Genomic DNA, 27,295 nt, shown 5'->3' with positions numbered 1-27,295 from the left:
GTACCCCAGAGTGAAATGGGGAATTTTTGCTGTATTGTACTGCCTTTCAATAAATTCCTCTTTAAAATAAAAAAAAAATAAAAAAAATTCAAAATTCGACGCGGGAACGACGTCCATACTTAACATGCAACGTTAAGCCAGAAATGCCTTACGCAAACTATGTAAAACAATTCCACCAGGCGCACGTACGTTTGTGAATCTGCGTATCTAGGTCATTTGCATATTCTACGCCGAAAACGACGGAAGCGCCACCTAGCGGCCGGCGTAAATATGGATCTTAGGCTAATTTCGGCGTATCTTGCTTTCTGAATACAGAAAGAAGATACGCCGGCGCAGCTTTGAATTTACGTGGCGTATATCTATAGCTACGCCGGCGTAAATCAATACTGAATCTAGCCCATAATGTTTTGGGTTCTAAATAATTTTCTAGCAAAAAAAAAAAAATGTTTTTAACTTGTAAACACCAAATCTCAGAAAGAGGCTTGGTCCTTAAGTGGTTAACCACTTGCTTATCACAATGGACTTTTTTGTTTGAATGTTTAACCACTTGCCGACCAGCCGCCGTCATTATACGGCGGCAGGTCGGCATGTTCCAACGAATCACCGTGAGACCCATAGCAGACGCGCGTGCTGCACGGCGGGAGACATAATTGTGTGTTGCTACTAAGTAGAAACAGCAATCTGGCTCCTCCTCTAGTATGTCACATCCCCCCCACAGTTAGAAACACTTAGCAGGGAACACAGTTAACCCCTTGATCTCCCCCTAGTGTTAACCCCTTCCCTACCAGTGATATTTACACAGTAATCAGTGCATTTTTTATAGCACTGATCGCTCTAGATGTCAATGGTCCCAAAAATGTGTCAAAAGTGTCCGATCTGTCTGCCGCAATATCTCACCCCTTGCAAAAAATCCCAGATCGCTGCCATTACTAGTAAAAAAAAATAATAATAAAAATGGCATGAATCTATTCCCTATTTTGTAGACGCTATAACTTTTGCGCAAAGTCGCAAACCAATCAATATACGCTTATTGCAGGTTTTTTACACCAAAAATATGTAGACGAATATATAGCGGCCTAAACGGAGTAAGAAATTTTGTTTTTTTTATATTGGGGGGGTATTTATTATAGTAAAAAATATATATATTTTCAAAATTGTCGCTCTTTTTTTGTTCATAGCGTAAAAAATAAAAAAACAAAGAGGTTATCAAATACCACAAAAAGAACATGAATATAAACACGCTATACCGTCGGATTTGCCGAGGGATTCGGCCGCTAGCGGTGCGGTATTAACCCCCGCTTGCGGCCGATAAAGGGTTAATACCGCCCGCAATGCGCCTCTGCGGTTTCCCATTGTTTTACATGGGAAGGAGCGGCATACACGCCACTCCTCTCACCGCCCCAAAGATGCTGCTGGCAGGAGATTTTTTTTCTCTCCCGCCAGCGCATCGCCTCGGGCTTTCACATTGAGTATGCAGTGCAGGAGTTTTCAGGCGGTATAGCAGCGCTATTTTTAGCGCTGTACCGCCTGAAAAACTCCTCAGTGTGAAAGGGGTCTAAGGGGACCCTCCAGTCACTATATTTAAAAAAGGCATTTTTAATTTTTATTGTTTCACTCTAAAAATCACTAAAATTACTGCTCCTTTAACCACTTCTCACCTGGCCTATAACAGAATGACGGTCGGGAAGTGGTTTAGCTATCCTGACAGGGCATCAAATGACATCCAGCAGGATAACAAGCCAGCGTGTTAGCCCACGTGGGCGCGCAGTGCAGCGATCGGAGGCTCTTTACCATGTGATCAGCTGTGTCCAATCACAGTGTAAACAGGAAAAGCCTTGTATTGGCTTTTCCTCCACTCGTGCTGAGAGACGGAATAGAGGAGAGTCGATCAGCTGCTCTCCTGACAGGATTGATTATCAGTGAAATCCCCCCCCACCAAGGATGCCCAATCAGGACCACCAAGGAATGCCCAACCAATGACCACCAGGTAAGCCCACTAGAGCGCACCAGGAATGGCAATCGTTGCCCATCAGGGATGGCACTCTGTGCCCATCAGTTAAGCCTGCCAGCGCCTTTGATCAGTGCTGCCTAACAGTACCATCCATCAGTGCCTCCCATAAATGCTGCCTATTTGTGCCCTCCAGTGCCGCATATGAGTGCTCATCAGTGCCATCTATTTGTGCCCATCAGTGCTGCCTATGTGTGCTCTTCAGTGCCACCTATAAGTGCCACGTATGAGTGCCCATCAGTGCTGCTTATCAGTGCTGCATATAAGTGCTACCTCATCAGTGGCACCTCACCAGTGCCAATCAGTACCGCCTCACCAGTGCCTATCAGCGCAGCCTCACCAGTGCCTATCAGTGCTGCCTATTCATGCCACCTATCAGTGCTGCCTATGAGTGCCCATCAGTGCTGTATACCAGTGCCACCTATCAGTGCCCATCAGTGCTGCCTATTCGCGCCCTCCAGTGCCACCTATCAGTGCCCATTAGTGCTGTATATCAGTGCCACCTATCAGTGCTGCATATAAGTGCCACCTCATCAGTGCCAATCAGTACTTCCTCATTAGTGCCCGTCAGCACAGCCTCATTAGTGCCCATCAGTGAAGGAGAAAACCTACTGTGAAGAGAATAGACTTTATTCTGTATTTTCTCATAGGTTTTTTTTTTTTTTTTTTTAAGAACCCCTGGACCGATCTGGGTGAAATTTGGATATGTTGGTCCCCCAGGGGATATGTAATTGTAGGAATACCTTGTGTGGAAAGGGGTGTTCCAACTTTTGGGAAAATTGTGTGCTCTCGGCCTGGAGATAATTGGTTTATTCCTTAACTGATCTCAATATCTCCCAGGCAGAGAGAGGGCGGGTGTACTATAAAAGCTTGCTATGGTAATGTTGTCTGCTACTGTCATGTAAATAAACCTTAGTCTGGCTCTCAAGAACCTTTCATTGTGTGATGCTAATGGACACCGTATTGTGTGAATTTCTATTGATGATAAATGTGTATTGTATAGCAGGTGAGAAGAGCTTATCTCGGAGTCACCTTGTCTGGGTAAATGATTAGTAATTAGCTCATGTAGATTATCTCGGAGACAAAATGTCTGTCTCCTAAAAGATGTGTATTGGAGGCTTGTTAGTTCCCATTGTATGATGTTGTGGGTGGAGTGTGTCATTGTCCATCTAAATACTGCAAGTATTCTTTTTGGTGTATATAAGAGCCTGCCTTCTCAATAAAGATGTTCTATGCCTGGTACACTCTTCATGAAGTCTTGGCTCATGTTTGGGGGGAACATTCGAACCATTGGGAGAATCATCCTGGAAACTGCATTCATCTCCACTATTCCTCTACCTCCTATGGTAGCGATAATCACTTGTGCTTGGCGATAGAGGGATGGAAAGAAGGCCGCAGTACCATAACCACTGCAGGTCTTAACACCTACTTATTTACAACGTTTTGTAGCAGAAACAAAGATTTTTTTTTTTTCAAAATTATTATGTAGCACAAAAAATAAAAACCCCAGAGGTGATCAAATACCACCAAAAGAAAGCTTTATTTTTGGGAAAAAAATAAAACATTTTGTTTGGGTAGTGTTGCAATTGTCATTCAAAATGTGTGAGAGCTGAAAGCTGAAAATTGGTCTGGGCAGGAAGGTGTATAAGTGCCCTGTATTGAAGTGGTTAAAAACGATAAAAAAAATGCATTGATACATGTAGTACCCAGGCCCCATACCCTTTTTTATGGCCAATTACTTGCAAAGAAGCCTTCAAAATGGGGACTTTCGATTGCTCATGTCATTTCTCTATAGACTTCAATGGAGTTTGCGGTTCGGGGCAGAAATTCCCCCTGTTCGGGAGCTCTGCAGTGAACCAAACAGGGTGGGTGTTCGATCCATCTCTACTGGTGTACTCAGTGTTCTAATAAGAAAGGCTGCAGAGTCTGGATCCCTTTACAAGTATTTGAAGTGGTGTTCCAGCCCCCCACTAAAAATTAAAAGTCAGCGGCTAAAAATACTGTTAACCACTTGCCGACCGCTGCATGACGATATACGTTGGCAGAATGGCACGGCTGGGCATATGGACATATGGGTATGTCCCCTTTTAAGACACGGCATTGTGGGCACTCGTGCGCGCCAGCCGCAAGCTCTGTGAGTGTGACTGTGGGTCCCGCGGACTCGATTTCCAGCGGGAGTCCCGTGATCGTCTCGCGGAGAGGAAGAACTGATTACTGTGTAAATGTGACTGGCAGTGAAGGGGTTAACCAGTAGGGGGCGCTGAAGGGGCTAAGTGTGTCCTAGGGATGTGTTCTAACTGGGGGGATGGGCTACGTGTGACACGACACTGATTACCGCTTTAGATTACAGGGAGCAGTGCTCAGTGTCCTGTCACTAGGCAGAACGGGGAAATGCTTGTTTACATCAGCATTATAGAACACATAGAACACATCCCTAGGATACACTTAGCCCCTTCAGCGCCCCCTACTGGTTAACCCCTTCACTGCCAGTCACATTTACACAGTAATCAGTGCATTTTTATAGGACTGATCGCTGTATGAATGGTCCCAAAGTAGCGCCAAAAGTGTCCAATGCATTCACCATAATGTCGCAGTCACGATAAAAATCACTGATCGCCGCCATTACAAGTAAAAAAATTATTAATAAAAATGCCATAAAACTATCCCCCGTTTTGTAGACAATATTGGCTAGATTCACGTACGGCGGCTTAACTTTCTGCGGGCGTAGCGTATGTTATTTACGCTACGCCGCCGCAATTTAGATGGGCAAGTGCAGTATTCACAAAGCACTTGCTCCATAAGTTGCGGCGGCGTAGCGTAAATTGGCCGGCGTAAGCCCGCCTAATTCAAATGTGGAAGTGGTGGGCATGTTTTATGTAAACTAATAGTGACCTCACGTAACGTAGCGCCGTCCGTGGACGTATCCCAGTGCGCATGCTCCAAATCCCGTCGCAAAAAGTCAATGCTTTCGACGTGAACGTAACTTACGCCCAGCCCCATTCACGGACGAGTTTTACGCAAACGGCGTAAAACGTGAAAAATTTGACGGCTGTCCGATGTCCATACTTAACATTGGCTGCGCCATCTTTTTGGCGGTTTATCTTTACGCCTGAAAACGCCTTACGTAAACGGCGTATCTTTACTGCGACGGGTGAGCGTACGTTCGTGAATAGGCGTATCTTGCCGATTTACATATTCTAGGCGTAAATCAGCGTACACGCCCCTAGCGGTTGTATCTTAGCAACATTTAAGCGTATCTCAGTTTGAGCATACGCTTAAATATACGATTTAAGCTATCTACTGATACGCCCATCGTAAGTCTTCATGAATCTAGCTATATAACTTTTGCCAATCAATAAACGCTTATTGCGATTTTTTTTTTTTTTTCTTTTACCAAAAATATGTAGGAGAATACGTATACGTAATTTCTTTAAGCTCGAGTCTCAAACATGCTTCTAAATTCCAGATAGCCGCGTTTTGCAGCGTTTTCAGTGTTAGAGCGTTTTTAAAGCTGAAAGGGGGAAAGGGGTATTTATAATGGCCCAGATTCAGGTAACGATTTTGCCCTGCTCCCCCGCAAATATTTTGCGATGCCCTCGATTCACGGAGCAGTAGCTCCGTAAATTGCGAGGGCGCACCGGCAAAATTGCCTGGCGTAAGCGTGCGCAATGTTAATGATCCCGCCGGGGGCGGGAATCATTTAAATTAGACGCGCTCCCGCGCCGAGCGTACAGCGCATACTCCGTCGGGAAACGATCCCGACGTGCATTGCGGCAAATGACGTCGCAAGGACGTCATTTGCTTCAAAGTGAACGTGAATGGCGTCCAGCGCCATTCACGAATCACTTACGCAAACGACGTGAAATTCAAATTTCACGTCGCGGGAGCGGCGGCTATACTTTAGCATTGGCTGCCCCTACTATTAGAAGGGGCAGCCTTGCGCTAAAGTTGCCGTACGGAAACTCCGTACCTGGCTTGCGCAGGGCCCGCGCAAGTTTGTGAATCAGTGGTAGTATGCAATTTGCATACTACACGCTGATCACAATGGGAGCGCCCCCTAGCGGCCCACGCAAGAATGCAGCCTAAAATCTGCATGGCATAAGAGCCTTATGCCGCGCAGATTTTAGGCTGCAGTCGGTGTAACAAGGTTCCTGAATCAGGAGCACTCGTTACACCGGAGCAAGTAAGCAATTGCGCCGTGTAACCTATGGTTACACAGGCGCAATTGCTTCTTGAATCTGGGCCAATGTTTTTTTTTTATGTATATACACAAATGTTTTACCTTTTTAATTTCTGTTTTAAACTGTATGGGTTGGTATACAAGGTGAGGGTTTACTGAGAAAATCTGCGAACCAATGTCACAAGCAGGAAATACATGTACAAAATGCCTCCAGATTTCCATATGGCATTGAATGTTGAAGAAAATGTGTTATGAGCACTTCAAATGCTCTAAAGCACTCATTACTACTACTGTTGCGAACCCCTACAAAAATTATTTCAAGTGGTGTTTAAATCTCTTACATCACTTGCAAACACTGTGTTTGGCCTCCATAGGATCCAACCTTGACAGCATATTATACAAGGAACAGCTTGTGGCACCCAGAACCTGTTATCTTGTATTTGCTTGTGCTTTGAGCTCATAGGACAAAATTGCAACATGACCTGCGATTACTAGAGACAGATACAGTGGAAAAATCCTTACCCCTATTTTTGCATTGGAGTTTCTGAAGCTGAAGCAAGGGAATGGGATCTTTAACAGCTTATAGACTGTCCTACGTACATTTACTGCAGCAGGGTGGCCCTTAAAGCGGTTCTCCACCCTAAAGTGGAGTCCCGCTGATCGGAACCCTCCCCCCCTCCGGTGTCACATTTGACACCTTTCAGGGGGGAGGGGGGTGCAGACACCTGTCTAAAGACAGGTATTTGCACCCACTTCCGGCCACACGCTACGGGCGAAAGACGGGCATTCCGTCACATCCCGTCTGTCGCCCGTTGTGTGCTGGGAACACTCGGCTCCCAGCACACAGCGTGTGAGCCAATCGGCGGGCGCAGCGCGACTCGCGCATGCGCCGTAGGGAACCGGGCAGTGAAGCCGCAGCGCTTCACTTCCTGGTTCCCTCAGCGTGGATGGCGGGGGGAGCAGCAGAGTGACGAGCGATCGCTCGTGCTCTGCTGCGATCGGCGCTGGACTCCAGGACAGGTAAGTGTCCTAATATTAAAAGTCAGCAGCTGCAGTATTTGTAGCTGCTGGCTTTTAATATTTTGTTCCCATGGCACATCCGCTTTAAGTGCAAAATCACGTACCTGTATGCGATTTTCGTCTTCGGCTCCAGAACAAGGCAGATCGCCGTTCTGTCAGAAAGGAAAATGGAGATCTTGAGGATCTCGGCTTTCCTTTAGTGAAAGTACATCTCTCACAGTTAGAAAGCACTCAGAGGAACACATTTAAAGGGGTTGTAAATAGGGTGACCACGTGTCCCAGATTGCCCGGGACAGTCCCGCATTTTGCAGGTCTGTCCCGGGCACCTTCATTCCAGGACAATACAGTGTCCCGGAATGAAACTGACCCAGCTTCAGCCCGGGACAATCTGATGCCCCCAAAAATGGCCGCCATATCACTGCTTTACTCACTGACAGTACGTGTCCTGGCTGGGAATGCCTGGGGGAGCACATTCCCTGCCCCCTGCTTGTGATTGGAGAAATCATAAATCCCGCCTCTTGTGTCCAATCACTGTGCTGTGATTCGTTACAGCACAAGCTGATTTTTGGGAATGGATGGTAGTTTGGAAATGTGGTCACCCTAGTTGTAGAGGTTCTTTTTTTTTTTTTTAATAACAAACATGCCCCGATCCTTGTCTTCTGGGGTCCCTCGGCGGCTGTCTTGGCTCCTCCCCACATGAGCCAACCCCCGTTCTGGGAAGCTCTCTCCCAAGGAGGTTAGCTTGCAGATGCACTCCCGTGATACAGACGGCGGCTATAGCCGCCAAGTGTATCACTCTGCCTCGCTTCCCGGCGTGCCACGTTATTGATTAGATTGACAGCAGCGGGAGCCAATGGCTGCGCTGCTATCAATCTCCAATGAAGACCCGAGAACAGCCTGAAGACATGGGGCATAGATTGAATTAAGGTGAAAAAAATTATTCCTTTACAACTTCTTTAAACACTAAGGGGTAGATTCACAGAGGAGATACGACGGCGTATCTCCAGATACGCCGTCGTATCTCTGAGTCTGGCCGGTCGTATCTATGCGCCTGATTCATAGAATCAGTTACGCATAGATTTCGATTAGATCCGACCGGCGTAAGTCTCTTACGCCGTCGGATCTTAACTGCATATTTACGCTGGCCGCTAGGGGCATGTACGCTGATTTACGCCTAGAATATGTAAATCAGCTAGATACCCGAATTCACGAACGTACGCCCAGCTGACGCAGTACATTTAGGCAGGTTACGTTAGGCTTTTCCCGGCGTAAGGTTACCCCTGCTATATGAGGCGTATATGCGGCGCACCAATGTTAAGTATGGCCGTCGTTCCCACAACAAAATTTGAAAAATGTACGTTGTTTGCGTAAGTCGTCCGTGAATGGGGCTGGACGTCATTTACGTTCACGTTGAAACCAATGACGTCCTTGCGGCGTACTTTGGAGCAATGCACACTGGGAAATTCCACGGGCGGCGCATGCGCCGCTCGTGTAAAACGTCAATCACATCGGGTCAGGGTTAATTTACATAACACACGCCCACCTCTTCACAATTTGAATTAGGCGGGCTTACGCCGGCCTATTTACGCTACGCTGCCGCAACTTTCTTTTAAGAATATGGCACTTGCCTGTAAAAGTTGCGGAGGCGTAACGTAAATAAGATACGTTACGCCCGCACAAAGAAACGCCATTCTACGTGAATCTACCCCTAAAACCTTATTTTTTACAGCTATTTTCAAGTTAATTTTTTTGCTAGAAAATTGCTTAGAACCCCCAAACATTATATATATATATATATATATATATATATATATATATATATATATATATATATATATATATATATATATATATATATATATATATATATATATATATATATATATATATATATATAAAATTTTAGTAGAGACCCTAGAGAATAAAATGGCGGTTGTTGCAATATTTTATGTCGCACTGTATTTGCGCAGCAGTCTTTTTAAATGCAATTTTTTTGGAAAAAATTACTTTAATGAAAAAAAAAAAAACAATAGCCAGTAAAGTTAGCCCAATTTTTTTTGTATAAATGTAAAAGATTTTACGCCGTGATAATCGTGAGAGAATTGTGATCTTTATTCTAAGCAAAATAATTGTGATTCTCATTTTGGCCAGAATCGTGCAGCTCTAGTGAGGAGGCAACATATTGTCAAATACACTCAGATCGCTTATCAGGAAAGAAGCGGTGCCTGATACACTTGTGAATGAGCCCCAAGTTGCATTTGGCAGCGGCACCCTTAGGGCTCTTTCACATGTAAAGTTGAAGGGTGGTAAAACCCTGTGGTTGAGTCACAGTTTTACCGCCCCCAATCCCATACGCCTTTAGCTGCTGGCAACAGCCTAAGGTGTACACATGCCGCAGCAGGAATTAAGCCCCCTGTTTCTTCTGTGTAATTGGGGCCACTCTGCAAGTGCAAGTCCAAAGGGTTAAAGCAGGTGATAAGAAAGCAAAACAATGCTGCCTGCTTTAACCCCTTGTTTACTGTACTCACAAGGTTGCAGGGCACCTGCAGAGTGGCCTCATGCACTTGAATGTGTCATGCTTGGCAGGTGCTACCCCCATCAACCATGACAGAGCGTATAACTCTTGCTGCGGTTGTAATATGTGTAACCCCTGGCCCCTGCAGCTAAAGGGGGTGATAAAAACACACGTCTTAACTATAAGGTTTTACTACCCCCCAAACTGCAACTTTCCTGGGTCTTCTGACTTCTGAGTCACCTGCAACTTTCCTGGGTTAGCTGCACTTTGCCATAGACTTCCATTTTATCCTGCAGGTGTGGCACACTTTCTAAAAGTGCACCAAAACATCATGGGTTTTAGTGCGCTTTCAGAAAGTGCACCAAACCACCAGGAAATAATAGATGGCTGAACGCAGCAAACCCACACGGGTGTCCCGAAGAAAATCACGTCTCTGACAGGGCACTCGAGAAGAGGAGGAGCCACCAGCACCACTGAGGTACCCTAGGTAAGTATGATATGTTTGTACTTAAAAAAACAAAGAAAAATAGGGTTTAGTAACTCTTTACTTCTTCAAGCTATGATTGACCGTGAAGAATTTATGAAACTTTAAAAACAAATCTGAAACCAATGGGCTCATCTGACAACAATGGGCTTATACAAAAAAAAAGGGGGAATAAATAAATATGAAAATGGACAAAACAATGCCTTTGCCATTCACAGTAACTGGGGACAGTAACTCTGCTATCAATTTTCAAATCAGGTTTTTTATGGAAAAATGTAAAATCCAACTGAAAAGATATATCACCAGATAGGCTTTGGATCAACAAGCTCAGTTTTCATAGCTGCATCTTCATTTTCTTTTTATAGCAGCTGTGCTTGGTGTTCAACCACGACTATGCATTCTAATAGGTAGGCATCAGTAGTTCTAGCAAATTTGGTCAGTTTGACCCATCCCTCCCTCGGCAATGCAATTATGAGTTAGGAAGCTTGTTCTGAGGAATATGATTATTACTTGGTGAGAACAAATTCAATATTTTTACTTAAATATTACAAAAATTACAAAGGGGGGCAGGTTCAACTGGTATTGGCACGAGACAGAGAAACCTGGTAACAGTCCAAGCAGGTTTATCTTGCAATTGTATTCAACAAGCATAAAAACAAACACAATTTCAATGCACTGGGCCTTTACAGCAAGTCTACCGCATAAAACAAAACAAAATATCTCCCCATCCAAGTTGCTCAACTCAAGTCAGTTCCTTACAAACAGGGTGCCCCCTTATGATAAGATAATATGTGGACCTAGGAATGGATGTTTTATTCCACCAAAGATCCACAAAACCTCCTGGCTCCAGGGCCCAGAAAAATCTTGCCAGACAGTGTCTCACATACCCTCTCCCTTTGCCCAGGAGTCGGACCTGAAAAAATGTGTGCATTTTGCCAACATGCAATGGACAAGTTAGTCAATCATTATTTCCTTTCTAGGTCTCTGTCCTGTGTTCTACCTTAGACGTCTTGCAGGGCCAAAAGCCATCTTACAATTCTTGCATTGTTACCTTTGTTCTGATACATCCATTGTAGTGGAGACATGCTTTGTAATAAATTGGAACGGTTTTCTCAAAAGGTAATACCTCAAAGACTTTAATGCTCACTTTAGGGACAGCCACTCCCTTTCTACTATTGAATAGTCCCCCTCTGCAGGGGTTCGTTTCTGCCTGAGGTATGTCAGTGAATTTCTCCCCCATAAAACTTTCCTGAGACAAAAGTACAGGCCAACATCAGATACATATGTTGGTACAAAAAATGATTGACTGAAGTTGGGGGTAGTTAACACTGATCCCTTACACAATACTGCCTACAGCTCTTGAAAAGCTCCCTCTGACTATTCTTTTCATTTCACCAAGTTCAAATTGCTCCATTAGGTGAGATCAATAAGTGGAGCTGCTATAGGGGCAACACTGCTCACAAACCTCTAGTAGTTTCTCAAAATTCCTAGAAAGGCTCTGACATGTTTTTCCAACTGGTTTGGGGTGACCTGAAAAAACAAATGGATTCCAAACAAGTGATGTGGCTGGAGAACCCCCCTCCTGGGGGACTCTCCACTGATCAGTGGTTGCAGCCATAGATTTATGAGAGTTTTCCAGCATGGCCATTTGACAAAATGTTATCTAACAATTTACTTCTGTTGAACAGGGAGGGCTAAACACAGATCAGAATTTGTCCACTCCCTGCTAAACTGGCCAAATTTCGATCCATCAATACCCAGCCTTAGATGCCTTTTGACCCCACCCCATGAACTGCTGTATCCCAAATATCAAGCTTCTTTATGTTGCACATTTTTTTGGATCAGCTTTTAACCCAGCCTTACCAATAAAGAAACTAAAACTGCCTGGACCTTCTAAAGGTGGGAATTGCAGTTAAGACTGAAACGGACAACATCATCCAGATAAACTAAAGCATACGCTTTGTGGGGCTTAAGAATACAATCCAAAATTCTTTGAAATTAGGCCAGGGCCTTATGTGAGCCAAAATGGTAAAGACCCTCTTGTGTCACAAAAATTGTCCTTTTCCTTTGCCATGTCTGTTAAGGGAACCTGACAATACCCTTTAGTAAGATCAAGGGTGATAATATACCTGGTGGGACACACTCTTTCTATTAACATCCACCCGAGGCATGGGACAAGCATACAATCTGGATATTTAATTTAGTTCCCTGTCATTGTTGCAGAACCTCATGCTGACAAGCGGCTTAGGGATGAGCAAGGGAAAAGATTTATTTGAGTTTCAGAGGTAACCAATAATGTTCTAACTTTACCTGAATGGGAGACTCATCCACACTATCATGATGTAGTGCCCCCTTTACTTTCAGTAAGGGCACTACGCTAAAGTTAGTGGGAGAATGATAGAGGTAAGTTGCTCTCATTCAAAATTTTGTTAAATTTGGCTGTCGCCAAATCCTGGATTGTCTTGTGGTCAGTCTGTGTATCCAGAGATACGGTCTCATCTCTGGACGGCAGATGGCACCAGAGGGATCCAGGCGGAGCCGCTTCTTCCCAGCAGCCAATGAGAGGAGTTGAGCCTCGCTGTGCATGCTAGGAGGGGGTATTTCTGTGGCAGAGGCCGTCGTTCTGGGTTCTTCGCAGGTTCATGGTTCCAGGTGCGGCACCCACCTTTAGGGTGTGCGCACATCACGGGCCCCACCACTATGGCCTACCTGGCCAGGGGTCGCGCGCTACGCGGAGTTCCAGACTCTGGGCCCTTCTGGCCTGGAGCAACTGATGCTACAAAGGGGCCCCAGTGACTTACTGGGTCCCCAATTCTACTGAGGAGATCCCAGGCTGTTTGCCGTTCGGTGGGGGATCAGCTTGAGGAGAACCCGGAGGCAGGTTATCCAAAAGGGCTTGAACGAACCATCGGGGATCTGGTGACCGGACATTGACAGGTACACTTGCACTGTCAACTGGTGACCCTGAAGTGATCTATTGGGAGGATTTGCTCTGCTGTTCACATTGTCAGCATTGAGCCTGTGGCAGAGGTTTCATCTGGCATCCTAATCTAATCAGAGCCAAGTCGGTGGCAGAGACTTGTTCCTCCCAGTTACCTAAAGTGGCGCTCCGGCTGCCAGGCCTGTGGCAGAGGTCTGTCCAGGGGCACTTCACCCACTCTGGCTAGAGTGGCGACGTATCGTTACAGCTGTAGAAAAGCAGGACTGCTTTTCCTTATCCAAGGCCTGATACCGCAGAGTTCCTTTATTTCGTCAACCTTTTCTGTCTACCTCAAGTTGATGTTGGTCGTGTTGGACCAAGAAATAAAGCATTCAGAAAACTTCATCTGCAGACTGGACATTCAATTACTGCTCTACTCACTACTTTCTCCCCTAGACAACACATAGAGGTAACTCAATTCGCCGATCCCAAAATAATCAGCGGCTCCTGAGGGGGTAGCGCTACAATGATAAATTACATTTGTTCAGCCAGGTAATTTTGAAAACTTGTTTTTTTTTTTTTTGCAAAGAACTCTTTCACCTCCTGAGTAACAAACAGGGTCTCTGATATCCTAACTTCTGATGTACTGTACTTTCCACTGGTGATGCTTTAGGTTTGCTTCCTGTTGAGAGAGCTTCATGATCCTTTCAGAGTTTTATTAGGTTGATATCTTATATTTGGAGGGACTTTCTTTTTCCAGGCTGGAATTCTTGGCATTCTTGACATTACTGATTTCTTCCCTGATCTCATAGGGCTCTGCCTCTTTCCCAGAAATGTACTCTCTACAGCGGGCACCAAATCTAAGGCCTTGTACACACGATAGGATAGCCAGAGGACAACGGTCTGAAGGACCGTTGTATTAGGTTAACCTATGAAGCTGACTGATGGTCCGTCGTGCGTACACACCATCAGTTAAAAAAACGATCGTATTAGAACGTGGTGACGTAAAACACAACAACGTGCTGAAAAAAAACGAAGTTCGATGCTTCCAAGCATGCGTCGACTTGATTCTGAGCATGCACGGGTTTTTAACCGATGCTTTTGCATACTAACGATCAGTTTTGACCTGTCCATCGGTTAAATTTTAAAGCAAGTTCTCATTTTTTTAACCTAAGGTTAACTAACCTATGGGGCCTACACACGATCGGTTTGGACTGATGAAAACGGTCCTTCAGACCGTTGTCCTCTGGCTATCCTATTATGTGTATAAGGCCTTAGACTCTGGGGTTGATTTACTAGAGGCAAGAGCAGTTGCAGTTGCTCCAGAGCTTAGTAAATGAGAAGAAGCTCTGCTGACTTCCATCATCCAATCATGTGCAGGCGAAAATGCATTTTTTTTTTCTTTTCCTTGCACATGATTGGGTACTGTTTGCAAAGTGAAGCTTTACCTCATTTACTAAGCTCTGGAGCAACTGCAAAGTACACACTCAGTCAAGTTGCCTTTAGTAAATCAATCCTTCTGGCTTTATACACAGCAAGGAGTTTCTAAATTGTATTAAGAAACAAACAGAACTGAAATTATAATTATAAATAAAATGTTTACTTATCAAAAATCCTTTCTGTGCCTTTACATTAAAAGCTGAAAGGCAACACATAAAAAACGAATTCTATCAAACATTTATATATATTTATAGCATGAGAGCGAAGGAGTCAAGCATCATAAGTTATATTACCTTGGATCTATTCAACCCCTTTGACACCAGAATCTTTATTAGACTTGGATAGACAAACATAATTTAGCCAAATAGAGCATTTTGACTAGTGATATGAATAATTTGAGCATTATTAGCCTTTGCCATCAAGGTGATGAAGAATGACTGATTCTGAATGTAAAAAGTTGATTGAAGAAATTTGTTGTGACTTTATCCTCATAATGTATTTTGCCAGCAAAGTGAAAACATCTTTTGTATGTGCCTAATGTTGCATGAGTCAGCAGAGATTTAGTTACCCAGTGCAATGCCACTATTCTGAGAACTTGCAGATTTAACCACTTGCTTACTGGGCACTTAAACCCCCCTCCTTCCCAGAACGATTTTCAGATTTCAGCGCTGTCACATTTTGAATGACAATTGCACGGTCATACAACACTGAACCCAAATATCACCTTTTCCCCACAAATAGAGCTTTATTTTGGTGATATTTGATCACCTCCTGTGGTTTTTATTTTTTTGCAAAAAAAAAATTAAAAGACAGATTTAAAAAAAAACATTTTTTTTATATTTTGTTATAAAATTTTGCAAACAGGTAATTTTTCTCCTTCATTGATGTACACTGATGAGGCTGCACTGATGGGCACAGATGGGCTGCATTGATGGGCAAAGATAAGGCAGCACTGGTGGGCACTGATAGGCGCCACTGGTGGGCATTGAGAGGTGACACTCAGAGGTGACACTGAGAGGTGGCACTGATGAGTGGCACTGAAGGGCATTGATAGGTGGAACTGGTTGGCACTGAGAAGTTGCACTAATAGGTGGCATTGATAGGTGACAGTGATGGGCACTGATGGGTGCCAATAATGGGCACTGATCAGCACTGGTAGGTTACACTGACAGGAAGCATTACTACGTAGCACTGATGAGGCACTGATTGGCACCACTGGTGGGCATTGATGGGTGGCACTCGTGGGCATTGATGGGTGGCACTGTGGGTACTGGCAGGTGTCAGGTGGCCCTGGCAGGTGGGCACAGATGAGGCAGAATTGCCCCTTTCTCTTTGGGAGCGATGTCCCTTGTACACAAGCCGGTGATCAGCTTTTTTTTCTTCTCACGCTGACAGGAAAAAAAAACGATTAGCGATCCTTTGTTTACATCATGTGATCAGCTGTCATTGGCTGACAGCTGATCACATGGTAAAGGGCCGGGACTGGCCCCTTACACGGATGTGTGATCACCCGTGTCTCAGTGACTCGGTGATCACAGCGCGTGCGCCCTGCAGGGGGTGCGCATTGTGTGTGCAAAAGGGAGGACATCTATTGACGTCCTCCCGGATTTTCAGGTCCACGCTGTGGCCGTCATTCGGCTATAGTGCGGGCCTCTAGTGGTTAGCATACAAGATCTGATCCCTTTTGACTGACTTTATGGGCATGTATGGTCTGGCCACTGATTATACAATCTGATAATACAGTGTTCAGGGCCAAAATGTCTTTTGTTTTAAATAGAGTAGATGGTGATTAGAACTCTTGTTGCCATCTGTGTGTGCAGATTTCCATTCACTAAGACCCCTTTCACACTGAGGAGTTTTTCAGGCGGTACAGCGCTAAAAATAGCGCTGCTATACCGCCTGAAAAACTCCTGCACTGCATTGTCATTGTGAAAGCCTGAGGGCTTTCACACTGAGACGATGCGCTGGTGGGAGAGAATTTTTTTTCCTGCCAGCAGCATCTTTGGAGCGGTGAGAGGAACGGCGTGTATACCGCTCCTTCACATTTAAAACAATGGGAAACTGCGGCAATACCACCCGCAATGCGGAGGCGCATTGCTGGTGGTATTAACCCTTTATCGGCCGCTAGCGGGGGTTAATACCGCACCACTAGCGGCCGAATCCCGCGGCAAATCCGACGGTATAGCGCCACTATTTTTAGTGGCGCTTTACCGCCACCGCGCCTCCCGCCCCTTAGGCAGGCCATACATGGTTCGAATCTCGTCCAGTTCAGCAGGCTGAATGTACCAAGTTGATTGATCAACTTGTGTAAAACTAGCATGCCGGGTTTTACCTTCCATTATCGATAGGAACTACTATAGCCGCTAGCAATAATCACTGTCTTCCCCCTGGGGGATAGCAACAAATAAAATGAAATGCTACTTAGAGCCGGTTCACATTGGGGCGACTCGTCAGGCGACTCAGTCGCCTGAAAAGTCGCGTCCCATTCTATTCAATAGAACCGTTCTAATAGGAGCGACGCAAGTCGCTCTGACTTAGAAAAAGGTTCTTGTACGACTTTGGGGGCGACTCGGGGCGACTTGCATTGACTTCTATACAGAAGTCATTTTGCAAGTCGCCTCTGAAGTCGTCTTCAGGACGCCTTGAGGAGTCGCCCCCAAAGTCGTGCCGCCCCAGTGTGAACCGGCTCTCACTCTTTCCAAAACAGCAACAACAAAAAAAAGTTTTACTATACATACAATTTTGGAATACCGTATCTATGTACATCCAAGAGAATGAACTGTTTCAGCAGAATGAACAGTGTCCGCTCACATCAATGCATCGCTTTGGGAAACCTTGTTTGTGGAGGTTTTCATGTATTCAAGTCAAAGTATAGCTAGCAATAGTTACTCAAATTCAATTGGGCTTCTTCTGTGATATTGAAGACATTTTACAACTCATCCCAAATGTCTTTGCTGTATATTTGGTAACAATAGGCTAAGTTTGAATATTAATTAATTAAACAAAAATAAGACCTGTTAAACATTATACTGCAAAGAAATGTAGATTAATGTAGGTCTTACCTGGAGGTTTTTCTGTATCAGATGCTGGTGCTGCAGTACAGCATACTACACCAGTAAGGACAAGCAGGCATCCCAGTAACTTCATGACTGATTAGCACTATGTTTCATTTGCTCTCTGCCAATTCTAGTTGCTTCTTCAACTTCAGCAGGAACCGAAGTATGTCAAACCACTGAGGGACCTGGTTTATAATCTCCAAATTAACTTCTGCCTTGTTGGAGTTTCACAATCTGTGTTCAAGAATGCAAGAGGTGGGAGGTGGTCTCTCCCTTCTGTCTACTTCCCCCCTCTGTGAAGCAAACACAACAAAGATTTGAATTGTGGATCTTTAAACTACTCTTATGTTGGAGATTGCTCCTCACTTGTTTGTGCAATAAGGTAAATACGGAGTTGCATAAATTAAACTTTGCTTTGTGATTATCAGGAAACCCTGGCAGCTTTGTTTAAAGGATTTCTGTGGAAAGTATTGCAAAACCTGCTAATAAGATTACAAAAGTAAAAAAAAAAAAAAGAGGGAAAGTGCTGTTTATGTCAGACCTTTGCATGAACAAACAATTAATACAAAATGTCCTAACTTTTTTTTTTGCAATAATGGTTTGAAATAAATACATCTAGGGGGGCGCATGCGCGGCGCGACGCTGATGGGAAGTGCCTAGTCTCTTCTCCTCCACACCCGGGCACATAACGGCCGATTCCCCAGGGCTATAGCACTCGTTTCTGGATAAAAACTATCAGCACCCCTGTGGGAACTCGAGGTGCATGCCAGGCACAAAAAAGAAGAAAAATCGGAGACAGCATCACTCGCTGACCAACTTTCTTCTGAACGTGGAGCAGAGAGCAGGGAGGATGTCCCAAAATGGCGCCAGCAGCAGCATGTGGGGAGAGGAAGAAATCATCTCACATCCTCCTAAAAGCATGGATAATCGTGAGTACAACAACACCCCCCTCTCTAAAGCTGATCTAGATGAAAGTCTCACATCAATCTTTAATAAACTGGTGGAAAAGATAGAGAAAGAAGTGCATAAATCCACCGCTGCACTTTCCCAGGAAATTGCTAATATAGGAGGACGCACTGATCTATTAGAGACAAAACATGATGAGCTCTCCTTAGCACATAATGACCTGAGAAAGGACTATGAAAATCTGGCTGATAACTTTGCCTTTATGCAAGCCCAGGTCGAGGATTTGGACAATCGCAATCGCCGCCAGAATATTAGATTGCGCGGTATACCTGAAACCATCACAGATTTATTACCAGCAGTATCCAAAATATTTCATGGTCTTCTCCCAGAGAAACCACTATCAGCCTTCGCCTGTGACAGGATACATAGGGCCCTCCGTCCTAAACCCCCTCCTGAAAACCCCCCCAGGGATATTATCATGTGCATGAAGGATTTCCTGGTAAAGGAAGACATCATGCGTGCCTCCAGAAACAGCCACAATATCTCCTATGAAGGGAAACGTGTACAAATCTTTCCTGACATCTCCCCAGCCACCTTAGACAGAAGACGCAGGATGAAGGAGGTCACTTCTGTCCTACAATCAGCCAGGATAAGATACCGCTGGGGTTTTCCCTTTAAACTGACAATTCCACACAATGGATCCACTTATACAGTTTACAATGTGATAGAAGGTAAAGAGCTGCTGATTAAATTGGGTCTTTTGCCCAATGAACCCCACCCGAGACTTCCAGTCACTCCACGACCCTCTCCCATTTGGTCTACACCTTCCAACAGGCGCAGCCAGAGAGACCAAAGAAGATTATTCAACCCACATCAAAATTAATCCATCCCAATCTTCAACTGTCTCATCATGTCTTTGCACTATCCCCACTAAAAGATCCTGCAGAACAAGATACTACAGCTCAAATACTTAAAAATCTACACATAAAGCCAAAGTAAATCATATTTGCTGTTTCTACAGAGCAAACAGGAAGCTACCAGATCTTCTCTACTTCAGCTCATCCTGAAAACCTGGGTTTTACATGTCCCCCACGAAAGCCCCACTCCCCCCTACAGGAAGGATCTCAATTCTCCTCGCTGTGCCGCACAGCTACTTCAAAGGATGCTGCAACAGTCACTTCAAGAGCCAGTGTTTTTTGCACTGTTCTACCTCCACCCAACAAACACTTTTCCTTATTCAGTACAAGACACACAGCTATACAGATTATTTCTATAATGCAAACTGGCATTATTTGTGCACAAGAGGGAGAATATGTTTGTATTTTCTGAAACCTGAGTACTACACGAGACTACCACACATTCTGCAGAGCAATCATGGGGCTGCCAGGACTTCCATACTACTTCAGCTCAACCTGAAAACCTGGGATATATACATCCCCCACGAAAGCTTCACTCCCCCCTAATGGAGGAACTTCAATTCTCCTCACTGGGCTACACAGCTATTTCAGAGGATGCTGCAACATTCACTTCAAGAGCCAGTGCTTTTTGCACAGTGCTACCTCCATCCTACAAATATATTGGCTTTTTCTGTGCAGAGTACACAGCCATACAGGTTATTTCTCTACTGCAACCAGATGTAATTCATGCACAATGAGGAGAATCATTTTGTACTTCCTAAAACTTGAATCCCAGGGGTTTACATGAGACTGCCACACAATCATCCTAGGCCGCACCATCTTGGCTGAAATGAACATAATTCTATTCTCAGGATCACATCTCTCTTCTATTCCCCCCTAAACAATTTAATGCCACTGTCAAATGCTTGGGGCCTGTTCTCTGTTCTCTATTATTAGAGTGTTATTGTTGCTGCAATGCAGTTTTTTAGTTGCCAGCATTGACATGCAGAATCTCTTACAGTTTAACCTGTTCTTTTGCCCGGGTGTGTCCGCCGTTGCTAGTTTGACCCCACTCCTGCCTCGACCCATATCTAGGTCACCTCTGAGATGACCTGGCTGGATCTGACGCAGGATAAGGATAAAATTTTTTTATTATCCTTCATATTGTTTTTTTTTATTTTTCTCTTTAGTATATCTATTTTGACTATAACCAGTTCAAAAGGGTTTTCACCCCTTTTACTGAAACTGGTCGACACTAGGAGTTATATCTCCTATAAATCAATACTGAAAAATTCGTACTTATTTTACACATGCATAGAGTATAAGTTCTATTGTTCTTTTCTTTCGACAGGTATACATAACCCATATTTTTTGTATCTAAGTAATATCCAATTATTGACATGTATTTCAGAGACACTAAGCCTACACAACTATCTCTCGCACTCACAATGTTTTCTACACCAAGGGGACAGGTCTTGTAGTGTTCACAGATACACTACCCAGTCAGGCATTACTCTATATGGCTGGCTTTTGATAGTACCGATTATTTTGTTGATAGCTGACCACAATCCTGATTATGGGTATTAAAATTATTTCCCACAATACAAACGGGTTTAACTCACCCAATAAACGGAAAAAAGCCTTTCAACAATACAAAAAACTTGGGGCAGACATTATCCTACTCCAAGAGACCCACTTTGCCTCCTCTAATCACCCCAAATATTTTCATAAATCTTATAATCAAGTATACTTCACCACCTATGATAATAAAACAAAAGGTGTTGCCATTCTTATACGAAACACAATTATTTTTGATGTTCAGCATGTATTCAGAGACCCTGAGAGTAGATACATAATTCTTAAGGGCACTATTAACAATAGGGAAATCACCATAGCCTCTGTATACGCCCCAAATGATACTCATACATCCTTTTTCCTCAAATTTTTTGAGACACTGGATAAATACCACTCACCTCACATACTAATTGGCGGGGACTTTAACCTAGCTGCCCACCCAACCCTCGATAGAAGTTCCATATCCCCACATACAAAATCCTTTTCTAAAACTATAAACAGACTACTCAACAAAGCACAATTATTAGACACATGGAGAGCTCACAACACAGGGATCAAAGCATATACCCACTACTCACATCCACATGACTGCTATGCTAGGCTCGACTATATACTCTCCACTCCTGTCATCCTAGCCAACTCCACTCAAGCACAGATTCACCCTTGCCCTTGGTCAGACCACAACATTTGCACATTCACTACATCATACATAGGCCTATCTCCCTCTCCCCATAACTGGCGTCTCAATGACTCCCTCCTAACAAACACCAACAACAAGGCTACCATATCCACACACATAGAAAACTACTTTACAGATAACATCAATCAGGAAACTCCACCTACCTCAATATGGGTGGCCCACAAAGCAGTTTTGAGGGGCCATATTATTAGCTTAGCGGCATCCAAAAATAAAGAAAGACAGGCAGACATTAAACGCCTTACTAATGAACTTCACCATCTATATATCAAATTGCACCATGCAGTGGATCCTGCTACCACTGCGCAAATACAAGAAAAACGCAAAGCCTTAGACGCACTCCTCTCAAACAATGTTGAAAAATCCCTTAGATTCTCCAAGGCTAAATACATGCTACATTGCAACTCCCACTCAGCCATGTTTGCAAGGAAACTTAGACAAGACAACAACCCCACACACACATACAAACTTAGAAACAATGATGGTGAACTGGTCTCCCACCCACAAAAAGTAATGGAAATTTTCACCTCGTTTTATCGGGACCTTATGTCAAATCCCAATTCCCCTCCAAACGAGGCCGCAAAATCCTGGCTTGAAAACCTTAACCTTCCTTCCCTCAGTCGGGAGCATGCTGACTCCCTCAACTCACCCTGCACAATAGATGAAATCATACGTATTATCAAATCACTCAAATCCTCGACAGCTCCAGGCCCTGATGGTTACACCTCCTTGTACTATAAGAAATATGCCCCCCTACTTGCCCCACATCTTAAAAACCTTTTCAATCACATCCTAGAAGGAAATTCATTCCCAAAAGAAATGCTATTAGCAAACCTATCCCTGATCCCCAAACCCAACAAAGATCATTCTCTACCCCAAAATTTCCGCCCCATATCAGTCCTAAATAACGACCTAAAAATCTTCGGTAGGATCCTAGCAGATAGACTCGCCAAAGTAATTTCCCCCCTTGTACACATTGACCAATCCGGTTTTATACCCAACAGACAAATTACAGACAACATCAGACTAGTGGCTAACGTGATTCAAGACGCTAACCTTCATAAACGTCAAACCTGTCTCCTTAGTCTTGACATCCACAAGGCGTTTGACAGTGTCAGCTGGCCCTACCTGAATTACTTACTCCCCAAATTTGGAATCACTGGGGCATTTCTACAGGGATTTAACGCCCTATATAACTCCCCACAGACCCGCATCCGATTGCCTGGCATCAACTCTGATTTCTTTCCACTAGGTAAGGGTACCAGACAGGGCTGCCCCCTATCCCCACTCCTCTTTGCTTTAGCAATAGAGCCCTTAGCCCAAGCTATCAGAGATAACCCGGATATAAGGGGGTATACCAAAGAACATCAAGAATACAAAGTTAGCTTATATGCTGACGATGCACTGGTATATATCACAAACCCACATACCTCACTACCTGTACTTCTCAAACAACTAGACCTCTTCCATAAAGCTTCAGGACTCAAAATTAACTTAAGCAAATGTTCAATATTACCCATTAACTTCCCCTTACAGGAACTAGCCCTACTTCAATCCAACTTCCCCTTTACGTGGATTTCTTCCTCATTCAAATATCTTGGTGTAAACATCACTCCCCTCTACAATGGTCTATTTAAAGCCAATTATACCCCATTATTCGCACGCATCACATCTCTTTTAAAAACCTGGTCCTCCTACCATATCTCTTTTTTGGGCAGAATCTGCGCAATTAAAATGAACATACTCCCAAAACTTTTATATTACTTTCGCACTATACCAATCAACGTTCCTAAATCTAAACTTGAGGCACTTCAAAGACTCATTAATAAATTCATATGGGCTGACAAGCGCCCAAGATATAGTTACGCCCTACAATTTAAATCACAATCTAATGGTGGTCTGGGTCTTCCCAACTTATTTAAATACTATTTAGCAGCACGCCTATCACAAATAACCCAATGGTTTTCCCCAAATAAAAATGTCCCTTGGATAAACTTTGAGTCCTCTTCCATATGCCCATCATACTTACAAGGGATACTCTGGTCCAAATACGTCCTTTATAAAGACCTCATCAAACGCAACATGATAGTTGCTCACGCATTTAAACTATGGCAAAACATACAAGACACTTTCTCACTTGCATCAACCATCTCCCCATTCACTTCATACCTAGGGGATCCTAGACTACCTCTTGCATATAAAAACAAACACTCATTCACCATCTGGATTGATGGTGGACTAACTTCCTTAGGATCACTACAATCTAAATGGACTTTTAGAAGTTTCGAGTCCCTTCAGAAGGACTTTAATCTCCCCTCTTCAGAAAAGGAAAGATTTTCCTTAATAAAATCATTCTTTCAAACACATTTTTCACTCTCCACGAACCCTAATATTACAATCTTTGAGAGGATATGTAAATCTTCCTCCAGAGACAAAGGTACAATCTCTAGACTCTACAATTACCTGAATGACGTCTCAACACCCGAAAAAACCCAACCCATGCTACACTGGGAAACGGATCTAGACATTAACCTTCCCCCAGACACATGGTATACTATGTCAGAAAACCTCAGAAAAAGCAACAAAGCAGTTTCCTTTAGAGAAACTCCAACAAAATTATTTACAAGGTGGTACCTTACACCATCCAAGATACATACCTTCTACCCGTCGGTTTCCCCTGATTGCTTCAGGGGCTGCCGTGCTGAGGGTACTCTGCTTCACACCTTCTGGAGCTGCCCACGTCTATCACATATCTGGCATGAAGCAGCTCGCAAATTCGAAGACTCCTCCAAACACAAAGTTTCCCTCACCCCATTAATTTGCCTTCTATACGGAAATGTTCCAGATATTCCCCCGCCATGCACCAAACTCCTCCATTCACTATGTAGTTCAGTGCAATGGATGATCGCATTCAATTGGAGAACTGACAAAGTTATATGGTCACAGGTACTAGATAGAATGGAAGTATTAAAACTATCAGAGAAAATTTACCACACAATACATGATAATATTCACGTCTTTGAGGCCAAATGGGCATATTGGTAGGTCAATATGTGATGCCTATGTTATATCTCTTATTATTCTTTATTTTTGTATATACATATTAAATTTTGGTGATATGCTGCTTGATTACCATATACTCACCTAATGACCAAAAACACTAAAATGTGCCTTGTGTGTTACCATGTCATCATTTTTCCTCTAAAGAGGGTTGTGTTTATACTTTTTTTTTTACCTATGCTTGTACTCTAATTTTTATAATCACAATAAAAATCTTTTGTAAACAAAGAAATAAATACATCTATTTATTACAGGTACTTATATAGCGCTGTCAATTTATTCAGCACTTTACATTTATGTTGTACATTTACATCAGTCTCTGCCCTCAAGGAGTTTACAATCTAGAGGCCCATACACAGGATTGGATTTTCCAACAACAATGGTCCGAAGGACGTGTTTTATCGGACAATCCGACCATCTGTATGCTCCATCGGACAATTGTTGTCGGAATTTCCGACAACAAATGTTGGCTGTGCACACTCTCAAATTTTCCTGGCAACAAATGCGTTAAGTCGGATCATCCTATCGTGTGTACACAAATCCGTCGGACTAAAATCCAAAGTACGGTCTTGTAAAACTAGCGTTCGCAATGGAAATATCACATATTGTGATGCGGCAAATTATGAAATCTTGAAATGCAGCGCACATTCTCTTCTTTATAATGGGATAATAATAAATCTGCTTTGCTGGTGATACTAACGGAGTAATGACAAACGTATTTACAAAGGATTGGTGTTCTAGTGATATCAAGAATATATATTTTTTTTAAATGTAAAAAAATATTTGTGTCAAGTTAGTACAACCCCATTATACTCCATTATATAGTAGTTTTGAAGCTCAAAGCTTCAACTCTGTTTGTGTCCCTTGTGTAGCGCCCCCTTACTTTCAGTATGGGCACTACGCTAAAGTTAGTGGGGAATGGGAGAGTTACTTTGCTCCAATTCACAATTTATTTAAATTGTGACTTCTGTCCTTCCAGAAAGGTCCACTGGGTCAGTCTGTGCTCAAGGGATGCGTTACCATCCCTGGCCAGCAGTTGGCACCAGTGAGTTTTCCTCAGCAGCCAATTAGAGGAGTTTTTCCCTCGCAAGGCATGCTGGGGAAGGGTATATCTGTGACAGGTGTCAGTGTTCTAAAATCTTTGCGGGGTCCCGGTTCCAGGTGCGGCATCCACCTTCAGGGTGCGCGCATCCATGGACCCCGCCAGCGTGGCCCACCTGGCCAAAATTGCAGGCTACACAAACGCTCATCCGGAGGTAAAATGGGACTCCAGAAATCTACTGGGTTCCCGGTTTTATTGAGAGGATTCCAGGCTGGGTGCCGTCCGATTCGGGGATCTGGTGACTGGAATGCTGACAGGTACGCTTTGCTGTCAACCGGTGACCTATGCTAAAAATCCACTGGGAGGATTCGCTCTGTTCATCCATTTAGCTCACCTAAAGTGATTGGCCTGTGGCAGAGGCCCTAGAGCCAGGTCTGTGAGAGAGACCTGTTCCTCCCAGAAAATCGGCTGCCAGGCTTGTGAGAGGGGTCTTTACCCACTCCGTCTGAGAGTGGCGGCGAGTTATAACTTGGCACTCTATTGAGCAAGGGCTGCTCAATTAATATCCAGGCCTGATACTGCAAGGTTCTTCTTTTCCTTCATCAACCTGTTCTTCCCACTTAATGTTGATGTTGGCCGTGATGGCCTGGAAATAAAGCATTGGAAAAACCTTTATTCACTGCCTGGACATTCGCTCACTGTTTGGCTCACTGCTATCACCCCTAGACACACTGCAGGGTAACTTAATACGCAGATCCCAAAACAATCAGTGGCTCCTTCGGGGGTAGCGATACACTTGTTATTAATTTTAGATTGTATTTTAGAAACGTACCTGCCTACTCCCAAACTGTCATTTGAAGTTAAACACACAAGCAAGTATTTTTTATAATATTTATTGTTTTTGAATAGTAAGCAAAAGAAGGGCATATAAAAATCAAGAGGAAGGCAGCAATGGATCAACTGGTGGAATTGGTGAAGCCTCTGTACCCCAGGGCAGGCTTCAATTATGTGAAGAGCAAAACTGGGAACCTGAGGAGTGCATACAATAGGGAGCACAAGAAGGTCGTGGACTCCGAGAGATCGGGAGCAGCAGCAGAAGACATATATGTCCCCAGGCTGTGGTACTACAACAGGCTATGATTTTTGACAAACCCGACTGAACCACGCCCATTGCTCTCCACACTTCTTTCTACATCAGCTGAGGCCATTTTGAAAAAAAAATAGTAGATATATTCTCTGTCATCAAAATTAACAAACTGAAACAAAAAGAGCAAATGATACACAGAAAAAGGAACTAAACTATAACCAAGAAAATCATACCTAAATAAAAAATAAAATATATAAATTAGTAGCCCCAAAAATTCCCAGACCAGTGGCCTTGTTTGGGATCCTGGGGCTGAATTTTCCACTGACCACCATGCTGCTGGGGTGGGTAGGGTTGCTGAGGTTGGTAGGGTTGCTGAGGTTGGTAGGTTTGCTGAGGTTGGTAGGGTTGC

General features: G+C 43.8%; 1 protein-coding gene across 10 annotated transcripts in view; it reads right to left on the bottom strand.

The window, feature by feature from the left end:
- Positions 1-17,941, bottom strand: part of LOC120946232 (complement factor H-like) — a 3,139,400-nt gene extending 3,121,459 nt beyond the window's left edge. For 4 of the 10 annotated variants that reach the window (XM_040361056.1, XM_040361058.1, XM_040361057.1 and 1 more), the window contains exon 1: positions 17,630-17,939. In XM_040361056.1, the coding sequence (XP_040216990.1) occupies positions 17,630-17,714 (85 nt within the window). In that variant the 5' untranslated portion in view covers positions 17,715-17,939. Of the gene's footprint in view, positions 1-17,629 lie in introns of all 10 variants that reach the window. The other 6 variants (XM_040361064.1, XM_040361066.1, XM_040361059.1 and 3 more) reach the window with 6 other exon arrangements.
- Between the last annotated feature and the right edge of the window lie 9,354 nt (positions 17,942-27,295).

This window comes from Rana temporaria, chromosome 7, assembly GCF_905171775.1.
Source record: "Rana temporaria chromosome 7, aRanTem1.1, whole genome shotgun sequence".
Taxonomy (NCBI): domain Eukaryota; kingdom Metazoa; phylum Chordata; class Amphibia; order Anura; family Ranidae; genus Rana; species Rana temporaria.
Note: the sequence above shows the minus strand (reverse complement) of the source record. Positions and strands in the feature narration are given on the sequence as shown.